General features: G+C 41.9%; 2 protein-coding genes and 1 long non-coding RNA gene across 4 annotated transcripts in view; 1 reads left to right on the plus strand and 2 right to left on the minus strand.

The window, feature by feature from the left end:
* Positions 1-11: 11 nt before the first annotated feature.
* On the plus strand, positions 12-8,691 carry mapkapk5 (MAPK activated protein kinase 5). Of its 2 annotated transcripts, XM_052067234.1 has the most exons (14): positions 12-913; positions 1,977-2,050; positions 2,771-2,846; positions 3,466-3,563; positions 3,647-3,755; positions 4,005-4,094; positions 4,185-4,280; positions 4,343-4,423; positions 4,713-4,900; positions 5,429-5,549; positions 5,648-5,778; positions 5,870-5,985; positions 6,111-6,215; positions 6,439-8,691. In XM_052067234.1, the coding sequence occupies exons 1-14, from the start codon at positions 878-880 to the stop codon at positions 6,531-6,533; spliced, it is 1,416 nt and encodes a 471-aa protein (XP_051923194.1). In that variant the 5' UTR covers positions 12-877; the 3' UTR covers positions 6,534-8,691. The 2 variants fall into 2 exon arrangements, with proteins under 2 accessions (XP_051923194.1, XP_051923195.1); XM_052067235.1 differs by lacking the exon at positions 1,977-2,050 and having other exon boundaries at positions 13-913.
* The window catches only part of LOC127601756 (uncharacterized), a 65,090-nt gene continuing 55,914 nt past the window's right edge, over positions 8,164-17,339 (minus strand). Inside the window, exon 2 of the long non-coding RNA XR_007962633.1 lies at positions 8,164-8,263. This is a non-coding gene — a long non-coding RNA (uncharacterized LOC127601756). The remainder of the gene's footprint in view (positions 8,264-17,339) is intronic.
* Positions 9,664-16,866, minus strand: ostf1 (osteoclast stimulating factor 1). The gene is made up of 10 exons (XM_052067294.1): positions 16,704-16,866; positions 13,246-13,292; positions 12,700-12,750; positions 12,320-12,383; positions 12,193-12,246; positions 12,001-12,108; positions 10,964-11,013; positions 10,803-10,881; positions 10,529-10,627; positions 9,664-10,420 (listed from the first exon to the last, which is right to left on the minus strand). Exons 1-10 carry the CDS (start codon positions 16,735-16,737, stop codon positions 10,362-10,364), a joined length of 645 nt encoding a protein of 214 aa, XP_051923254.1. The 5' UTR covers positions 16,738-16,866; the 3' UTR covers positions 9,664-10,361.

A 17,339-nucleotide genomic window follows, 5' to 3' on the forward strand; every position in this document is an offset into this window, starting at 1 on the left:
TACCTCCTTTTGTACCATAGGCCAATCGAGCTGTACCTCATCTGAACAAGATGAGACAAGATTAGCATAATAGGTGCTTGTGTCTGTTGGGATACTTTTCTTGAACTCTTCTCCACCGTTGAGGCATTTCTTTTAACGGACAGCAACCGGCTGTCAATAGGTATCCCCGGTGGAAGGATGTTAATGTAGTTCTCGCTTCCGAAAAGTGGCAAACGTAACTTGTCACATGAGCCGACTCGATAGCGTGTTAGCTCGAGCTCGACGACACATTCGGGCTGCTTGGAGGTTTATTCTTTCGGAAATGTTCGTAGTGGCTTAATTGCAGGCTTAAGATAAGGGTGTAGTGCGTTTTCGTTGGAATCCACTTGACTGTTGTTATCCGTCCGCCTGAATGGGATGTTATTGGCTACATGCTAGGAAGTGTGCTAGCTGTTCCCAAGAGTCCTCGCGACTTCGCCAGCTAGCTTTATTCCTCCTACTAAAATACACTCTTATCCTGTGGTCCTCCGCCTAAGTGGTGGGCTCGCCCGCATTTATTATTTTTTTGCCGCCTGCGGATTTTATGGTGAACTCGCTCGGTGTTTGGCACTCTACATGGTCACTACGGTGGATCCAAGGCGACAGGAAGAGCGAGCCGGACCCCGTGGTGGAGAACCGGGTTGGGCTGACTTGACGCCGCATCGCACCAGCCGGGAGGTGGTGGGGCTGAGGGTGGTGGTCGCGCGTTACTTTGTCCCCATGCCCTGCCGTTAGTGGTCACATAACGAGCCCTGGTACAGATCAGGGATACAGGAGCGGTGCAGTCAAGCATAAAGCCTTTGTTTCCACTGTCAATTGTGCGACATCTTACGGTGACAACTGTGCCAAGTGGATCACCATGACGGAAGATAACAGCGCAGATAACTTCATCAAGGTAACTTTTGGGAAACGAAAACTGTCATTTGGCATATACATTCAACTGGGTTTTTGGTTGACGACCGAGTTTCATTCCCAGGGCAGGGACTTTACTGGAACGTTTACCAAAGTCGGAAGGCGCTCAGCCGATCCCGAACATGCCTTAACCTCGTGGGATGGCCATAAGTAAATAAGGCAGTGCAATTCATCGAAATTCAACATTGGCATTGTCAAATATATATAATTGTGTGTGTGTAGTGGGAGACTGGTGAGCACGTCCATCTCACGGTGCAGATTTTGATTCCATACATATACTCTATATCAGGTGTCACCAACATTTTTGAGGGTGAGAACAACTTCATGTGTACCGATTGTGTGAAGGTCTACCAAATTGATACACGTCTGAAATAACATATTTGTCCAAAATACCTTCAATAATATGAGGATGTGTTATTTTTAATACTTGATGATTTAAATTGTCAGACTTTGATCGTGTTTCGAAATGTCTCACAGTACTGCCAATGTTTGCATTTTTAAATCATAATTTCTACTAGCAAATCACAATGTCCAGGCACTGGCGGGCTACTCAAGTGCTACCTGGTGCCCGCGGGCACCATGTTGGTGACCACTGCTCTATATTCATACATTATTTTATATATATACATACATTTCTAGAGTATGATTCTATTGGCCATTCGTACTACCTTGCCGATGGGATTTCCTCCTGGTCTGCTACCTCCCACGTATCACCAGCCTGGCATCTAAGTCGGCGGGAAAATGTGATCTCAAATGCTACGAGCCTCTGCTCTTACAACTGGGTCACAATGTGCTTAATGATGGGTTGACTGGGTTATTTCCCTGACAAATGGACCACCTACTAACTGGAGTGTCCACTTCAGCCATGATCACAAACAGTGTGGTACGGAGTTGACAACCTGCTGGATAACTTGCTCAATAATCATCAGCATTTGGCTGACTGGTCAAGTCATCTTAAAATCTGTTTGTGGTATCATGTAGAACAAATCAGATGGCTGGAATTATGTCTGTTGTGTGGCTAACTTAATACCTAACCCTAATTACAGGAAGCATCCATTCTAGAGGAATACAGCATAAATTGGACACAGAAGCTTGGCGCTGGCATCAGTGGACCTGTCAGGTGAGTCTGGACTGAGACAGAAAGTAAGCAGTGTCAAAGTCCAGCATGATCAGTCCATCGGATTCCTGACCAGTTGAATCACTAAAGAAGAAGCCACTATTGTGTCATCTTGGCAATAGAAGAGTCCGCTAAGGTGTCCTGCTATCAATTCAGATAAGGTTAATTAATAAAGACAAAGTGCTCTGTAAAGACCTGGTCGATGTTACTCCCCTTCAGACCAGCACAAGAGGAGAGGATCTCTCAAATGTGGTTTGATTTTTAGAGTCAGTTTCAGATGTTGACCTGACTAGGCAACTTAAAGGTACAAAGTATTACAGTCTAAATATTATAGCTGCACAGCCCCTGAAATTGGGCGAACTGAACCTCTTTAAAAATTTAGTTGAATTCCCTGAAATATGGAATCGATTGTTTTTCCTGAAAACTCTCATTTTGAAAATGTTAAACATGGTGGTGAACAGCATGGATGGTACTGTACAGATGAAAAGCTGTAATTTGGTTTGTGACGTTCTCAAGATGCCGGAAACGCAACACAATTGCCTGATGGGTGTTACTTGGGAACTGGATGACTCAAGACTGCACTCGACTCTGTTGGAGCACCTCTGAGTCACTCCATATTTCTCCGCTTTTGTTTCTGAAATGATTGATTCTGATTGATACAGCCTTGCGTTGACTTTGCATTCAACATTCAACCTTCTCCCTCCTCTTTTGTCCTCATTGAAGAGTTTGTGTGAAGAAGTCATCACAGGAACGGTTGGCCCTGAAGATCCTGATTGATCGCCCCAAGGCCAGAAATGAGGTTAGACAATCATTGCCTGTTCTTTGTTGCACTTGATTCATTTGGTTTTTAAAAATATGCGCAGAACATTCGAGTTGAATCATGAGATTTTGTTTTTGATAAAAGTACAGTGTGTCCTCAAATTCTGCACCCGGGGCAAAATAGGAACACCACACTGTTGTTTTTGCTCACCCATTCATTTTGGATAGTATTTGTCTTCACGAACTGAAGTATGACATTGGAAAGGTTTTTTGAGTCTTCAATACATGCAAATTGGAAGGGGGACAAAATGAGAACAACCACTCTAGAAAATGGATGTACAACCAACATGTTTTGGCCCCCTCACCACTCTAAAGATTGCAGATGCTTGTGTTCGTTGACCGACGTGAAAGTAATGCTACACTAAGCTCTCGTGTGAACTTTCTTAATCAGTGACCAACACAAATGTAGACGTGCGTTAAAAAAGTTTGTTTTCATAAGGATGAATTGTGTTCAAAATGTGTGTGGGAATTGTTAAAACAAACAAAAAAGTAAAATCTATATTGTCATGTATCAGGACTTTTCACCTGGGTGGGTCATATCACCGACTGGATACTGTTACCTACATTGATTTGAAACACTTCACTGTCTCTGTCTGCAGGTGCGACTCCATATGATGTGTGCCAACCACCCAAACATTGTGCAAATCTTGGAGGTGTACGCCAATAGTGTCCAGTTCCCACACGAGTCCAGCCCGAGGTAACTTTTTCCATCCATCTCCATTTCTGTATTCTTGCCTCCTTTAATTAAAAAAAAACTCTCATTTTATTTTGTTTTGACAGAGCCAGGCTTCTGATCGTCATGGAGATGATGGAAGGCGGCGAACTGTTCCACAGAATCAGTCAGCACAGGCACTTTACTGAAAAGATGGCTAGCGAGGTTACAAAGCAGGTAGTCAATGGCCCAATCAAGTCTTTAGTCACTTTGTTGTGATTTCTAACCGGCATCGTCTGTGCATATGCTTTAGGGGTGTTAAGACTTTTTTTGTTTTTTTGGTCGCATGACTAATAGCACATCAAGCAGTCTTGTTAGCAGCTTCCCGCTTGGATTCAGCAACGGATGTCACACTAGATCAGCACACCATATGGCCGTGAGCAGTCGTTTAGATATACACATAAATGTGTGACATCACTCCTACAGATCAGCCAAGCCTTGGAACACTGTCACTCCGTAAATATCGCACATCGAGACCTGAAGCCAGAGAACCTGCTCTTCAAGGATAACTCTCTGGTAATTTGAGGAATTTGCACACTTGCGCGGTCTTCATACTGTATGTGTAATGCCTTACCGTTGTGTTTTGTTTTACTTTATTTTCCTAAGGATGCGCCCGTGAAGCTGTGTGACTTTGGCTTTGCCAAAATCGATCAGGGGGACTTGATGACACCCCAGTTCACTCCCTACTATGTAGCACCTCAGGTAGAAAACAGAAAAATTAAAATAAAATAGAATACACACCAAACCTGCTTGTTCCTCTGTAGGTACTTGAGGCTCAAAGAAGACATCAGAAGGAAAAGTCTGGAATCATACCTACCTCACCCACTCCTTATACCTACAACAAGGTCAGACTCGCACCGCCTCACCTCACTCCAGTTTAATTCGCTTGCAATGTCTTAGGCTGGGTTGCGTGGTTCAAGGGACACAATACAGATTTTTTTGGATACTTATTTTTGTTTGTGTTTATGCATGCAGAGTTATTTGCATGCAATTTGGGCAGGCAAGTTGATCCATGTGTACCGTCAATGTAAAACAGCAAAATCAAATAGGTGCCATTAGAAACGTAATTGGAAATAGAAAGTAGGCAAAGGTACTGTAAACCCAGTCCGAATAACTCTCGGCGACTTTCTCCAGAGCTGTGACTTGTGGTCTCTGGGCGTCATCATCTACGTGATGCTGTGCGGCTATCCTCCATTTTACTCCAAGCATCACAGTCGCACCATTCCCAAGGACATGAGAAAGAAGATCATGATGGGCAGCTTTGACTTCCCCGAAGATGAGTGGAGTCAAATATCCGAGATGGCAAAGGACATCGTGCGCAAGTAGGTTTTGTTAGAGTTGTGCCAGTCCAGGGTTTAGTCGGCCGTGATGCACTCCAGCTGCCGGCAATCCTTAACAGGTTGAGCTGTTGTATGGATCATAAAACCATGTGGGAAATATTATTTGATGAAATGTATACAAAACCAGGCTCTCCATCGGCCCAGCAGTATATGCTGTGGTGTAAGTGTCTAACTTGCGTGCAACATCTGGCTGAGGAGAGCGTGTCACTGACATGTTATTTAAACATACAGGAGGGCGAGTCAAGTCACATTTTTGGGTGGGGGGGGTGCAGAACAATGGGCACAACAGCCATGTCAGAATCAGCAGTGATGACAGCAATGACGGTAATAATGTTACTCAGCTGGAGTTGTTTTAAATTCCTAAAGAAGCATCATCATATGTTTCCTTTAAAGTTTGGTCAGCATCGTATGATTTTCAAAAGCCAAAGGAAAAGTTTTTTTAAAAACTCGTGGCATGAATCTCCAAATCTCGCTCTCCTCACCTGCCTTTCTTGCTGTGCTCACCTGCAGGCTGCTGAAGGTGAAGCCAGAGGAGAGGCTGACCATCGAGGGAGTCTTATCTCACCCATGGCTCAATTGCACCGAGGCGCTGGACAACGTGTTGCCTTCCGCCCAGATGATGATGGACAAGGTGGGCGGCAGGGAGTGGTCAAGAGAGCAGTCGTAGTTGTTTGAAATCATGATACATTTAGTGCTACTCAGGAGGATAACCATGACTCTGTATCTCAGGCGGTGGTGGCAGGCATCCAGCAGGCCCATGCGGAGCAGTTGGCCAACATGAGGATTCAGGATCTGAACATCAGCCTGAAGCCGCTCAACTCTGTCAACAACCCAATCCTCAGGAAGAGGAAACTACTCGGGTTTGTTTGCTTATGTTTATTTCAATTGAATGACCTTTTAGGCATATTTGTGGCATATTTGAACAATGCGTGCCCTTATTGTCTCTGCCAGCCCAAAGCCCAGTGACGGTTTCTTCATTCATGACCCAGAGAACGGAGGCGAGGACTCCAATGTAGCGCTGGAGAAACTACGCGACGTCATCGCACAGTGTATTCTTCCACAGGCTGGTCAGTAACCAAAAAAAAATACAATACATACAATACATGCTGATTTATATAGCGCTTTCACCACATACAGCAACAAATCTGGGGGAAATGTCAAATCATTTAATGTCAATTGTGTGTGTGTTAAGGAGAGAACGAAGACGAGAAGCTGAACGTGGTGATGTTTGAAGCATGGAGGTTCAACAGGGACTGTAAACTGCTGCGAGATGGCCTGCAGGGACTCAGCTGGAACGGTTAGTGTTCACTTCCTGTTGACACTCAACCAACAAAAAAAATCTGCCGATGTTTCTTTCTGTTGTAAAATGAACCAAATAATGAAGGACCCAAGTCTTTTTGAATATGATGCCACAAGCTTGGCACATCTGTTTCGGGGCACTTTTACCCATTTATCTTTGCAGCACCTCTTAAGCTCCGTCAGGTAGCATGCAAGTCTTTATTTGTTGTTTTGTGACGCAGGTCGCGCATTCTGTGATAAGGTGGATCGATTGAAGTTGGCCGAAATTGTGAAACAGGCCATTGAAGAGAGGACAAATCTGGAAGAGTCTCACTAGCGAACATCCTTCTATCTCTTGTTTTTATATTCTCTTTTTAACGAGGCTTTTTTAAAAAAAGGAGGAAAAAATGTCAAATTTGTTTTTCACCCCATTGTTTCACTTGCAAGGCCTTTTGTACAGCTGTAAAAAAAAAAGACTCATTGGTACTTGCAAGAAAAAAAGACTGTTTTCATTTTTGCAAAAAAAAAAGCAAATCAAATCAATTTGAGAAATTATTTTCTTGGTGGGTAATTTTTATTCGCAGCTTGAAGCATTTATTTTATCCCAATGATTTTATTTCTTTTAACTTTCCAAACATTATTTATTTAAAGCAAAAGTTGCATTATTTATATAATTTTTTGGAGGGAGCCTATGAGCAGGCTTTAAAGCGGCGAAATCAGATTTTTATGTGTTCAATCCTCTTTAGCTCTAAACTTGTTTCCCCATCTAACTTGTCGTTTTGGTTTAAGAAAATGTGTTTATGGAAGCGTGAGTCCCTATTTTAAAGCTGCAAATCCAAGCAGACATGAAACACCAAGGCTCTTGCGCCTTGCATCAAATCCGCTTTTGACAAAATCTCACCGACTTGAGCTTCTGAGAGCATCTTGATCTTCCTCCTCCGCTTCCCTTCAATATGTCACACTACACCTCGTCTCCTCCCAAGATTTATGTTGGTAGCCTTAAACATTACCTCTTTTTTTTTATGAGTTTTTTTTTTGTTTTGAGTTGCACATCATGTTGCTTGACTGTCTAAAAAGAAACAAATTGAATTTTCTTTGGGAGTGGACATTTGTCTTCATACACCTTATTTTCTCATTTCGAGGTCTCTTTTAGAAACTATGCACCGATTGGTCGCCAGCTCTATCATCCAAAGTCCTAAAACGGAGCCTCCCTTTTCAGCCCAGAGACGACGCTATCCCTCACAGTTTGCTGCCCATTGGAACTTTATTGTTGACCAAATCAGCAGCACTTAATCTCTGATCTAATCTATCTGGAATATTGTTTAATAATACCCCAAAAATAGCTTCTCTAAAAATGAAGGCGTAATTCCCCCTGCTCTCCAATAACCACCTAAGGTCATTTTCAGTAAGTAAATAAATAAAAGCTCGTCCACTATTTTGTAGAAATATGGGATGGTATGACCGCATTTTAATAGCCACATTCATATATTGCCATGTGCTAAAATCCTTACATTGTAGTCAGATTCACATGTGGTCATATCCCTGAAGTTATGCCCCCCATATGGTCGTGTCCATGTCCTAATATCCAGACTATGGAGTATGAAATAATTTCTAATTGGTCATGTCCATATGCAGTCCCTGACTGCATTATTATGGAAATGGTCTATCATATCAGCACGTCAGATATTGCTGATTACATCAGCAGTGAGCCAGTGTAGCATTTCCACGGTGTCGGGCTGAGCCAGAACCCTGCACACCGTCTCAGACACAGCTATGTTTTTGTCCCCTGCTCCTTGATTTTGTTACAGGATGCAAAAAATCTTTATATGGGACAATTCCTCTGCACCCACGTCTGTTATATTTTCTTGTTCACAATCATTTGTTGGTATAAAAGCAAGTCAAATGTTTTTGGATATGATCAGAAAGTGAAGGATGAAGTGTTTACCACACAATTCTTTTAGTCAAAACGGCAATGATTTGTACTCTGTTGACATCAAGCGTGACTGAAACTTTACTGTTGTAAAACGCTTGTTTGGATTTTGATTTTTAGCCCCTTGTTCCGATCTGCTTGGTCCTTTTCATATTGCGAGCAATCTGTTTGGGGGATTTTTGACAAATGAGACTCCCTTTAGAGCTCTGTAACAACCATAATAGGATGGTTTTTAAGGCCTTATTGCACAAGCAAACGTGCCTTGGTGACTTTGAGTACAAAATTGTTCATGTTGTTTACCCCAAAATGAAATCATTCCATAAAAGGCATTTTCATGACTTCAAATACTGTAAACTGATTTTGGAGGATCATATCTGTAACACATTACAAAATGAGCCTTTTAAGTTGATCATCCGATTCAGTATTTTTACCAAAAGTGGTTATCAATGTAAAAAAAAAAAAGTTTTGTCAGCTGATGTAGCATGTGTTCAGGAAAGTAAACATCTTTCTTCCTTCTCTGGAATGTCTTCAATTTGCTGACTTTGAAATAAAAGGACTTTAAACATTTTTGTCCTCCTAAGACCCGAACTCTTGCAAGGCATACATTTTTATTTTCTCTGATATTTAGGCTAATTGGGACCTGATGAATGTAAAAACAAAGAATTATCTTTTTACTTGATGTAACGTCCTCGTAAGTGGACGCCAGGACCTTATAGTCCATGTAAAAACAAAGAATTATCTTTTTACTTGATGATACGAGGAATGTCCGTCCTATCTGGTCTCAACACTGGTCACGTTGGTAACGTTTACACTTGCCTTCAAAATAAGATACAAAGTGCATGAAAAATACAACTCACCATTACCGCATATTATGCAGAGTGGGCTTGGTGCTTAGGAATCTCTCATTGAGACCCGCATTTTAAGTAGAATTCCTGGTACTTTTATTAAATGTAGCCTTTTTCTTGGAAGTCGGAAACTCCTCTTCTGTCTCCTTGCTGGGCCTTTTCCCCTTCCCCAAAAACCTCCCAAAGATGTTTTTTTTAGTTCATTTTGCTAGCTCCCGGGTTTCATTTTAGCGGTAACCTATCACAGGACCGAGAAGCGCCTCAATCTGCGTCAAGTGACGTACTGTAGACTGATGTAACAGAGAATCCGGTAATATTTAAAAATAATGTATCTTTCAGATTCAGAAATAAATGAAATGGAAGTCAAAGAAAATATATTCTGTGTAATCCCGTTTTGTGTTATTTGAAGGCTAATTGTAGTCTGACGACTTGGCAGGAAAATCTAACACGTTAGATTTGTCATGACTGTAAGATGTGCACATTTTGAAGTAATGCGTTACATGATTGCACGTTCCAGAAAAACCTGTTCAGCACTAAAGTTTAAAATGTTCTCTCCTAACTTTTTGTAATTTCATCCTTTTTTTCTTTCGAGTTTGCATTTAAATCAACACTGCTTGATGAAATAAAAACACATACAATTGATGAAATTCGAACAGCGCCACTGTGCATGTGCTCAACAAAGGGCAAGAAAGTTTTAAGTTAAAACGCTTTTAATTGCAGATAGAAGAAGCAGGTAGAAATAAAGTTTGTGTTTCGTAAAGAAAAGATAAATTCACAGCCACCAAGACACTATTCCACATACAAAAGGCACTTAGGTTTTCTTCCTTGAACATTTGTCTTAAAGCAGCAACACTTGGAACGCGTTGGAATCCAAGAGTATTTTAAATCTGTGTATCATTCATTCCCTTACGTTTTAAGTTGGCAATCGAAATACAAAAAAAGTGCCCGATTATTTTGTCGTTTGTTTAACAATGACTCATTTGTGTTTTGGGTTTCAGAGTGCCATTTGAAAATGAAAAGACCAACTGATACGCTTATTATTTTCGATCATATTTAGAAATATGCGGAATGACACTTCTTACTTTGACTAAGGAGCACATACAAAAAAAATCTGTGCTCATACACACAAATCAGAGTCAACAAACACCATCAGCAGTTCTATGGAATCAATGCGTTTTGTTTTTTGTTGGTACCTTTTGCGCAACAACACTCCGGACAATTAACTGTCGTCAGGTTTCAATTTACACTGCTGAGAGGCTGAGGGCTTGATTCAGAATAGAGTTAACAGTAACAACCATGCTGACGAGGGGGGGGGGGGGGGGGGGGGGACAACAAGGTCCGTTTTTTCTTTTGAAGTCGCTGATGACACCTCTCTGCTGGCGCCCCGTCATCAGTCCGAGTCCTCCTCATCCAAATACTCCTCAGCGTTGCTGTGCGAGCGGGTGATAGCTGAGGGGGAAAAAGGAACAAATTGTGTGTGTGTGTGTGTGGGGGGGGTTCTTGATCTTTTTTTAAGCTTTATTTGGAGCAAAGGCACCATGCAGATTCTAGACTTACTGCTGGCCAGCTTCCTTTTGAGCAGCGAGGCACACTGTGCATTGGTGGCCATCTCCAGAGCCAGCTTGTTCTCGTTGTTCCGGATGTCCGTCCGCGCATCTGAATGCAAAAACGACAAGAATGCACGCTCTCTTGTCTTTGTAGTGGATTCGATTACATTTAGGTTGAAAATTATTTGCAACTATGCATTACTTTTTTTTAAATGTTTTATCAAACGTCCCAACTTCAGTGGAATTGGAGTTGTGGAATAAACAGGTGGAAATACTCTTCTCACCCTTGTTCAGTAACATGGCCACAATGTCAGAATAACCCTTCCAGGCAGCAGCGTGCAGAGCAGTGTCCCCAAGCTTATTCTACAAGGCAAAATTTGCAGTTAAATGTACTTTATTTTTCATTTGATGTCGTCTATCCGAATAGTCCTAAATTCGTCCTAACCTGCTGGTTGAGTTCCACGCTGGACTGGTTGAGCAGAAGCTCCACGACATCTAAGGGGAACAACATAAGAATCAAACGACTCACAATGACGACTGAGGGAAATTATTAATACAACACAGTCAGACAGGAAATAAGACACAAATAACCTTGATAGACTCAGTTCCTTTCGAATAATAGTAGGCAATTGGACAACTCTGCGACAGTGAAAGCAACACGGTTAGAAAACACGGTGCTAAAAAGGCCTTTGGTCAAAGTGCATAAGTCAACAAATGATGTTGGAAGTGGATGCAGACTAGCTGGTCCGCCAATATTAAAGAGTCCCAAATGACCGTATTTTCCAGACAATGAGGCCCACCTAAAAACATTCCATGCCTTATGTATGGTGTTGCACAGTCTCTTTATATTCCCCAATGAGTTGGTTTGCCTGTTCATGTTCCGATGTCATCTCGTGGTGATTATTAGCAGGAACCAACTGTAACCTCAAAGGGTTCTGCCCGATACTAATTGACTTGTGCATTCGCTGACACACACTTAAACAGACAACTACTTTGTGAGCTCTGCGCAGCCGCTATGAAACGAAGATCATCCCAAAAGCATACTTATCTACTGACTAAACGAAGGAAGAAGGAGACAAGCAAGACTTGCAAAGCATTCCAATTGAAGGTACAGTGAACCCCAGTTATTGTGAAAGATATATTCCAGACCCGCCAGTTGTAGGTGAATATCTGCAACTATGTATACTTTTTTTAAGTTTCTGGTTCTACCGATCCCACACACTTCAAACATATTAAAACGCACATAACCTGGAGCATGTTCAAAAAAATAAATAAATGTATCTTTTATCGTGTCTGTGCATTATGGGTGTGCCTTTAAGAGGCGGGGCCCGGTGAGGCCACATGTAAACATCCAGGCATGGGCTGTGGCTGACAAACCGTCTTGTGTGAGAGTGCTCATTGTGTGTTTTATTTCTCCTCTTGGAGTTCAACAAATTGCTGAAAAGTGCAAAGTGTGGCAAGGCTGGATCCCCATCACTGTACCTTTATGTCCTCCATGACATCCCCAGTAGAGGGCAGTGTTGCCAGCCTTGTCCAGGCCATTGATTCCCACCCTGTTCTCCACACATTCCCTCAGCCAGCAAAGATTCCCTGAATCAATCAATACATGCACTTGGAACAGTTACAATTAACAGAATGGTGGGAACAAATGAGGTAGCCGTGTAGGCAGCGCACCTCGTTTGGCCGCTTCATGCATCGGGTGGTCGATGGATTCGGCCTGCTCCGTCACTAAAAATGGACGACAAGTGTTTTGACTTGGGAGTCAAAGATGGAAAGACTTTGATCGCCTTCTTCCACTTACCGTAGTTGCGTGGAATAAGGCCCGTCCTCCCTCGGCATGTTCCTTTCCACCAGTTGCTGTCACTCTGAGAATGACGGCAAGATATTGAGGGGAAGAAAGAAAAAAAAAAACAACAACAACAACAACAGCCTGCCATACTGACAAGACAGGTATCCTCTACACTGGGCTGCTTTTAGGCAGCGGTGGATCTATTCTTTTAGGAAGCAGGCCCAAATCCAAAAAATTCATATCTATGAAATTCACAACATGCATAGAAACATTGTAAAATTGCATGATAGGTCTGCGCATGTCTACAAAATTCTTTGCATTTGCCCCTCATAGGAGAGCGTTTGGATCCGCATTCCAAACTGCACGGTCAGATTTTGCAAGGTCTGTCTTACCGTGTCAGAGATGTAGAGGATGTCTCCTTCTTCAAAGTAAAGCTCATCGGGCTGCAACGTACAACAAGACCGCGGTTCAACGAGCGACTCGTTTGTTGGAGCTTGAAAGCATTTCCTCATCTTTCAAGAACTTCAACGAGGTGAATAACATGCCAGAACTGTTTTGATCTCCAAATTAATTTCCCTGTCGGAAATAATCTCTTACTATTACCTCAACTATTGTACAAACTTTAGAAACTGTGCATGACATCGGTTCATCTTTTGGAGTAACCCCCCGCCCTAAAAAAAAACCCCACAAAGTGTGAATAAAAAGAAATACCTCTATAATTTGGCTGTTTCTTAATGAAGCTGTGCCACCGTGAATGAAAATCGAATTATTATTTATAATCAGCAACTAGCATTTGTATCAGTAGTTACCACTTGCACAGTAAAACCAGTTACTCTAAATAAATGCATCAATAAAACGACATCTTCTATTTTTCAACGCACAGATATCGTGCGCATAATATCACTTTGTTACCTTTGCTCAGAAACAAATTGACTTACCGTTCTGGGGTCAAAGGTGAACTCAGCTCTGAACACCTTGACTTGGCCTGCGAGCAAAACAACAAAAAGACATCAGACGGCAAACAGCAGAAGGAAATCCCCTTGATTTAGACTTGTCCATGCTTTTATCTCCAGTAGACTTGATTTTTGTATGAAAAAACAAACATCCAACAGCTGCAGCTCATTCAGAATGCTGCAGGTCGGGTTCTGACCAAAACACGGACATCAGATCATATGACTCCAATCCTAATGGCTGTACACAGGCTCCCAATCAGCCATAGAATCGATTTAAACATTTTGCTAGTAGTCTATAAATCACTGAATGGTTTGCGTCCTAAATACATTCAGGCAATGCTAATTAAATATCGACCCAATAAAGCTCTGAGATTTGCAAACTAAAGTCAATTTCGTTTCAATTTCGGAGGCGAGAGTTCCCAACAAACATGGTGAAGCAGCATTTTGCTGTTATGCTGCATGCAAATGGGATAAACTACCATCAGGAGTGAAGTGAGCCCCAATTGTGAATGCTTTTAAATTCAGCTTTTAAAAAAACGGTGCCGTTTTCTCACAATTTTAAAGTCTAAGCTAGGCTAATTTAAGAATGTTTTTTTCTTTTAGTTATTTGAGAAACCTACTCCTATCTCTTGACTTTTAAATATATATTTTTCTAATTTACAGTCGTCAATGTACGTTCTTTAAACAATTTTTGAAAGCGACTCATTTTTTTCTCCTTTTCTTTTGAATGTAATAAACTGTCGGGTTTGTAAATATTTGTGGGTCTCGTGTCTTCGCTTGTCTGAGTTGCCTTATGTATGAAATGCGCTACTGTATATAAATAAAGCTGCCTTGCCTGGATGGCTGGCGCAACAAGAGGCGCACACTCGCTCAGGTTGCATCTGTAATGGCCCATTTGGATAATTACGGACTCGTTGCAATGTGGCAGCACGAGTTAGAAGACATTAAGCACACTCGACAGAAACAGACGTACACAGACATACCCGTGCACGGAGAGACAAAGACATGTGAGATATGTACACAGACAGAGGGAGACACTCATCGACTCTTTTACTTCCATTGTTTTCATAATCAAGTCATTGTTTGGAGCCATTGTTTCAATTAAAATCGTCCAAATCCTTTGATTTCGGACTCTCGACTAGAATCATTCAAATTCCTGTCGCAAGATGTGTGTCAGCAAAATAAGACGTTTCCACACATCTGCTTTGGAAAACAATGACGGAACCCCAAAAAGGGTTGGCGGGTAATAATAATGCAATAATGCAGCTACAGGAACGACGATTTATCGCATGACGGATTGTCACCTTTTAGTGACTTCTCCATGAAATTATGACACTGACGATCGAATGTCTCACTTCTCCGGGTATACACACATGAGCCCCACAACTGGAATGCAGCCATGTAGTAGCCTTAAGACGACACTGGTGTGTATTTCACAAGAGCTCAAATGGCTTCATCTGTAACCATGCGGAATTGTTTACATGCTGGTTTGTGTGTATGTTCAATCTGACAAGTGTGGCAGTGTTTTTAGGCTGGGTGAGTGGCTCATGCACAAACCTCGGCTCTGTTCATGTCTTTTGCACACTCCGCAGGCCCGGTCATGTCGCTCTCTCACAACATACGCACCACAGGCCCCATCACGCCGCTTTAAACGCATGCTGTGTGCTCCAAAATGGTTGGTGGTGGTTTCAGGGTGGGTTTAAGGCCAACATTCACATTCTCTTATACATAAGCGCGGGAACATTTCATTAGGTACACCTGCACGGTCTAAGACGGTCTCAATTGGGGGTCTTGGGTTCACAGGGTAGTTAAGTTTGATATTGGGTTTTTGGAAAGACTGCATTCACAAAGACAAGAACGCTCAGTTTTGCTTTCCAGAGGTATTCCTTTCGCGTTGTTTATTATTGCGGTTGCAGTGATGTGAAGGCGGACAGGATCATATTAAAACTGAAAAATAAACGCAATCAATTCCAGGACACTTTCAAGTGTGGTTCATTCTTCACAAGTGTCTTCCATTTATGATCCCGGCGCCCTCGCACTGGTCAGCCAAGGCTCTACCGCAGCTGGCCAACTAGCTGATGCAAGAGTACAAAAACAAGCCGGTTGTGGAAGAACATAGCAGTGACCTTGTTTGTGCAATCCAGAGAATTTCGAACGTTGAAGTTTATTAACATGCCCTGAGACTTTAATCGATTATCATGTCTAAAATGTTGAATCATGGCAGCAGTTCCATGGTCAGAAAAGTTAGGGAAAATCAGTTTTCCAAACATTTAAACAGCAGCACAAACCTTAGCATCCAAAATTGTTGCTGTGCAAAGGACAAGAAAAAAAATCTGTTCCGACAGATGACTTCTGTGACCATAAATTAACCATGAAACAAGCAAAAGAAACACGCACGTGAGTGCTCTCCTTAAATCGATTCTCTGTAACAAACAACAACAGCTACAGCCATCCATCATCCGAATACTCACAAATAACCACAAGACGAAAACAGGCAGTAATCATTCTTTTGGCACTTTTGCTTGCACGAGTGCAATCAAACCACACAAATACGTTCATGGCAACACATTGCAAGTTATCATCCGAAAGCAAAGCTCCGAAATACACACACATACAGTTTCACATCCAGATGACATCATGGAGGCATTTTCCATCAGTGCCCATCCAAATAAAAGATTTTATTAACGACAAAGTTTATAATGTAACATGAGCGCTCTTCACTACACATGTTGCATATTTAGTAGTCCTAACATAACAGTTACACATTGTAGATCAGGCACTGGTGACATGTATAATATTTATGAACTGTGTGTGCACTAATAGACACCGTTTTAATTGATTGAGAGTCTGGTTTTGACCAGACTCTCTCTGGTCAATTACTTTGTCTTTTCAGTTAAACGCATAATCAACCAACAGCTTAGTTAATGTTTGACCAGCTATCGGTTACCTAAACTAAACCTAAACTTGGCAACAACTAAGGTAAATTAGCATAGCTTATCTTTCTTTGTGGGTTTATTGATGATCGATGAAATTCGAAGCACATCAAATATCGATGAAAGTCAATAAACGCTTGGGTCCCACCATTGCGCATGCGCAAACAGAGAGGTAAAGGCGATATAGACGTTTACGGTTGCCGTGAGCGTTTAACCTGTGACCTTAAACGCAACACACTCAACTACAGGACTCGGGCAAATAGGAAAGTCAGAGGCCAGGCGTCAGTCTCAAGATCTGCATCATTAATTTGGTGCGGTTTACGTCCTTACTTTACTGCTCACAAGTTGACTTTACATCTTTCTTTTGGGTAGAGACTCAAAACAACTCAGAGATTTACCATATTATATTATTTTCTCGTCGACCCGTACGTCTCGATTCGCGCAAGCAAGGTGTCGGAAACTAGTTTCGGCGAAATGTAACCAAGGTTTCCAACGTAATGTTTCTCTTACCTGGCTTGGCCGGCTTGGGAGGAGGCTTGGACATTGGCGAGGGTAAAAGTCAAATTGCAAACCAAACGCCGTGAAATGAAAAAGTTTGCTGAGCTAGACACTCAGCACTTCGGCGTCACTCCCTTTGAGGAAGTCGAGGCTGCCTCTGGCTACGCGGAAGTGCTCCTCTACGCATGCGCAAAAAACAGACTCCATCATTATGGATAATCTGGGCCTTTAAATTTTATATATATATATATATATATATATATATATATATATATATATATATATATATATATAATTATTAAATTAGAGAGTGAGAGAGAGAGAGAGAGAGAGAGAGAGAGAGAGAGAGAGAGAGAGAAGAGAGAGAGGCTATCCCAGCTGTCTTCGGGCAGTAGGCGGGGGACACCCTTGAATCGGTTGCCAGTGTGTGTACCGGTATATAGTATATATAGTTTGTGTGTGTGTGTGTATATATATATATATCGCATTCGCAGAGTTTAACTCTAAAACGGTTGTAATTACCAGTAACCTCCACGTGTGGGAGTGGTACAGTACAAGTTTGACAATTTTGATGCGCGCGCCCTCTGTCGGCGTGTAAATGAATACTATGTGTATGATGGCGACAAGTTTGTTTCAATTGAAACATGC

The sequence above is a fragment of the Hippocampus zosterae genome, chromosome 6 (assembly GCF_025434085.1).
Source record: "Hippocampus zosterae strain Florida chromosome 6, ASM2543408v3, whole genome shotgun sequence".
Taxonomy (NCBI): Eukaryota; Metazoa; Chordata; class Actinopteri; order Syngnathiformes; family Syngnathidae; genus Hippocampus; species Hippocampus zosterae.

Excerpts from the sequence above, each read along its gene's own strand:
- mapkapk5 (XM_052067234.1), top strand. The coding sequence starts at position 878 with ATGACGGAAGATAACAGCGCAGATAACTTCATCAAG. Across the intron at positions 3,564-3,646 it reads CCACACGAGTCCAGCCCGAG|AGCCAGGCTTCTGATCGTCA; the intron begins GTAACTTTTTCC and ends TTGTTTTGACAG. Across the intron at positions 4,095-4,184 it reads TCTTCAAGGATAACTCTCTG|GATGCGCCCGTGAAGCTGTG; the intron begins GTAATTTGAGGA and ends TATTTTCCTAAG.
- ostf1 (XM_052067294.1), bottom strand. The coding sequence starts at position 16,737 with ATGTCCAAGCCTCCTCCCAAGCCGGCCAAGCCAG. Across the intron at positions 10,882-10,963 it reads GCGTGGAACTCAACCAGCAG|AATAAGCTTGGGGACACTGC; the intron begins GTTAGGACGAAT and ends TTTGCCTTGTAG. Across the intron at positions 10,421-10,528 it reads CAAAAGGAAGCTGGCCAGCA|CTATCACCCGCTCGCACAGC; the intron begins GTAAGTCTAGAA and ends TTTCCCCCTCAG.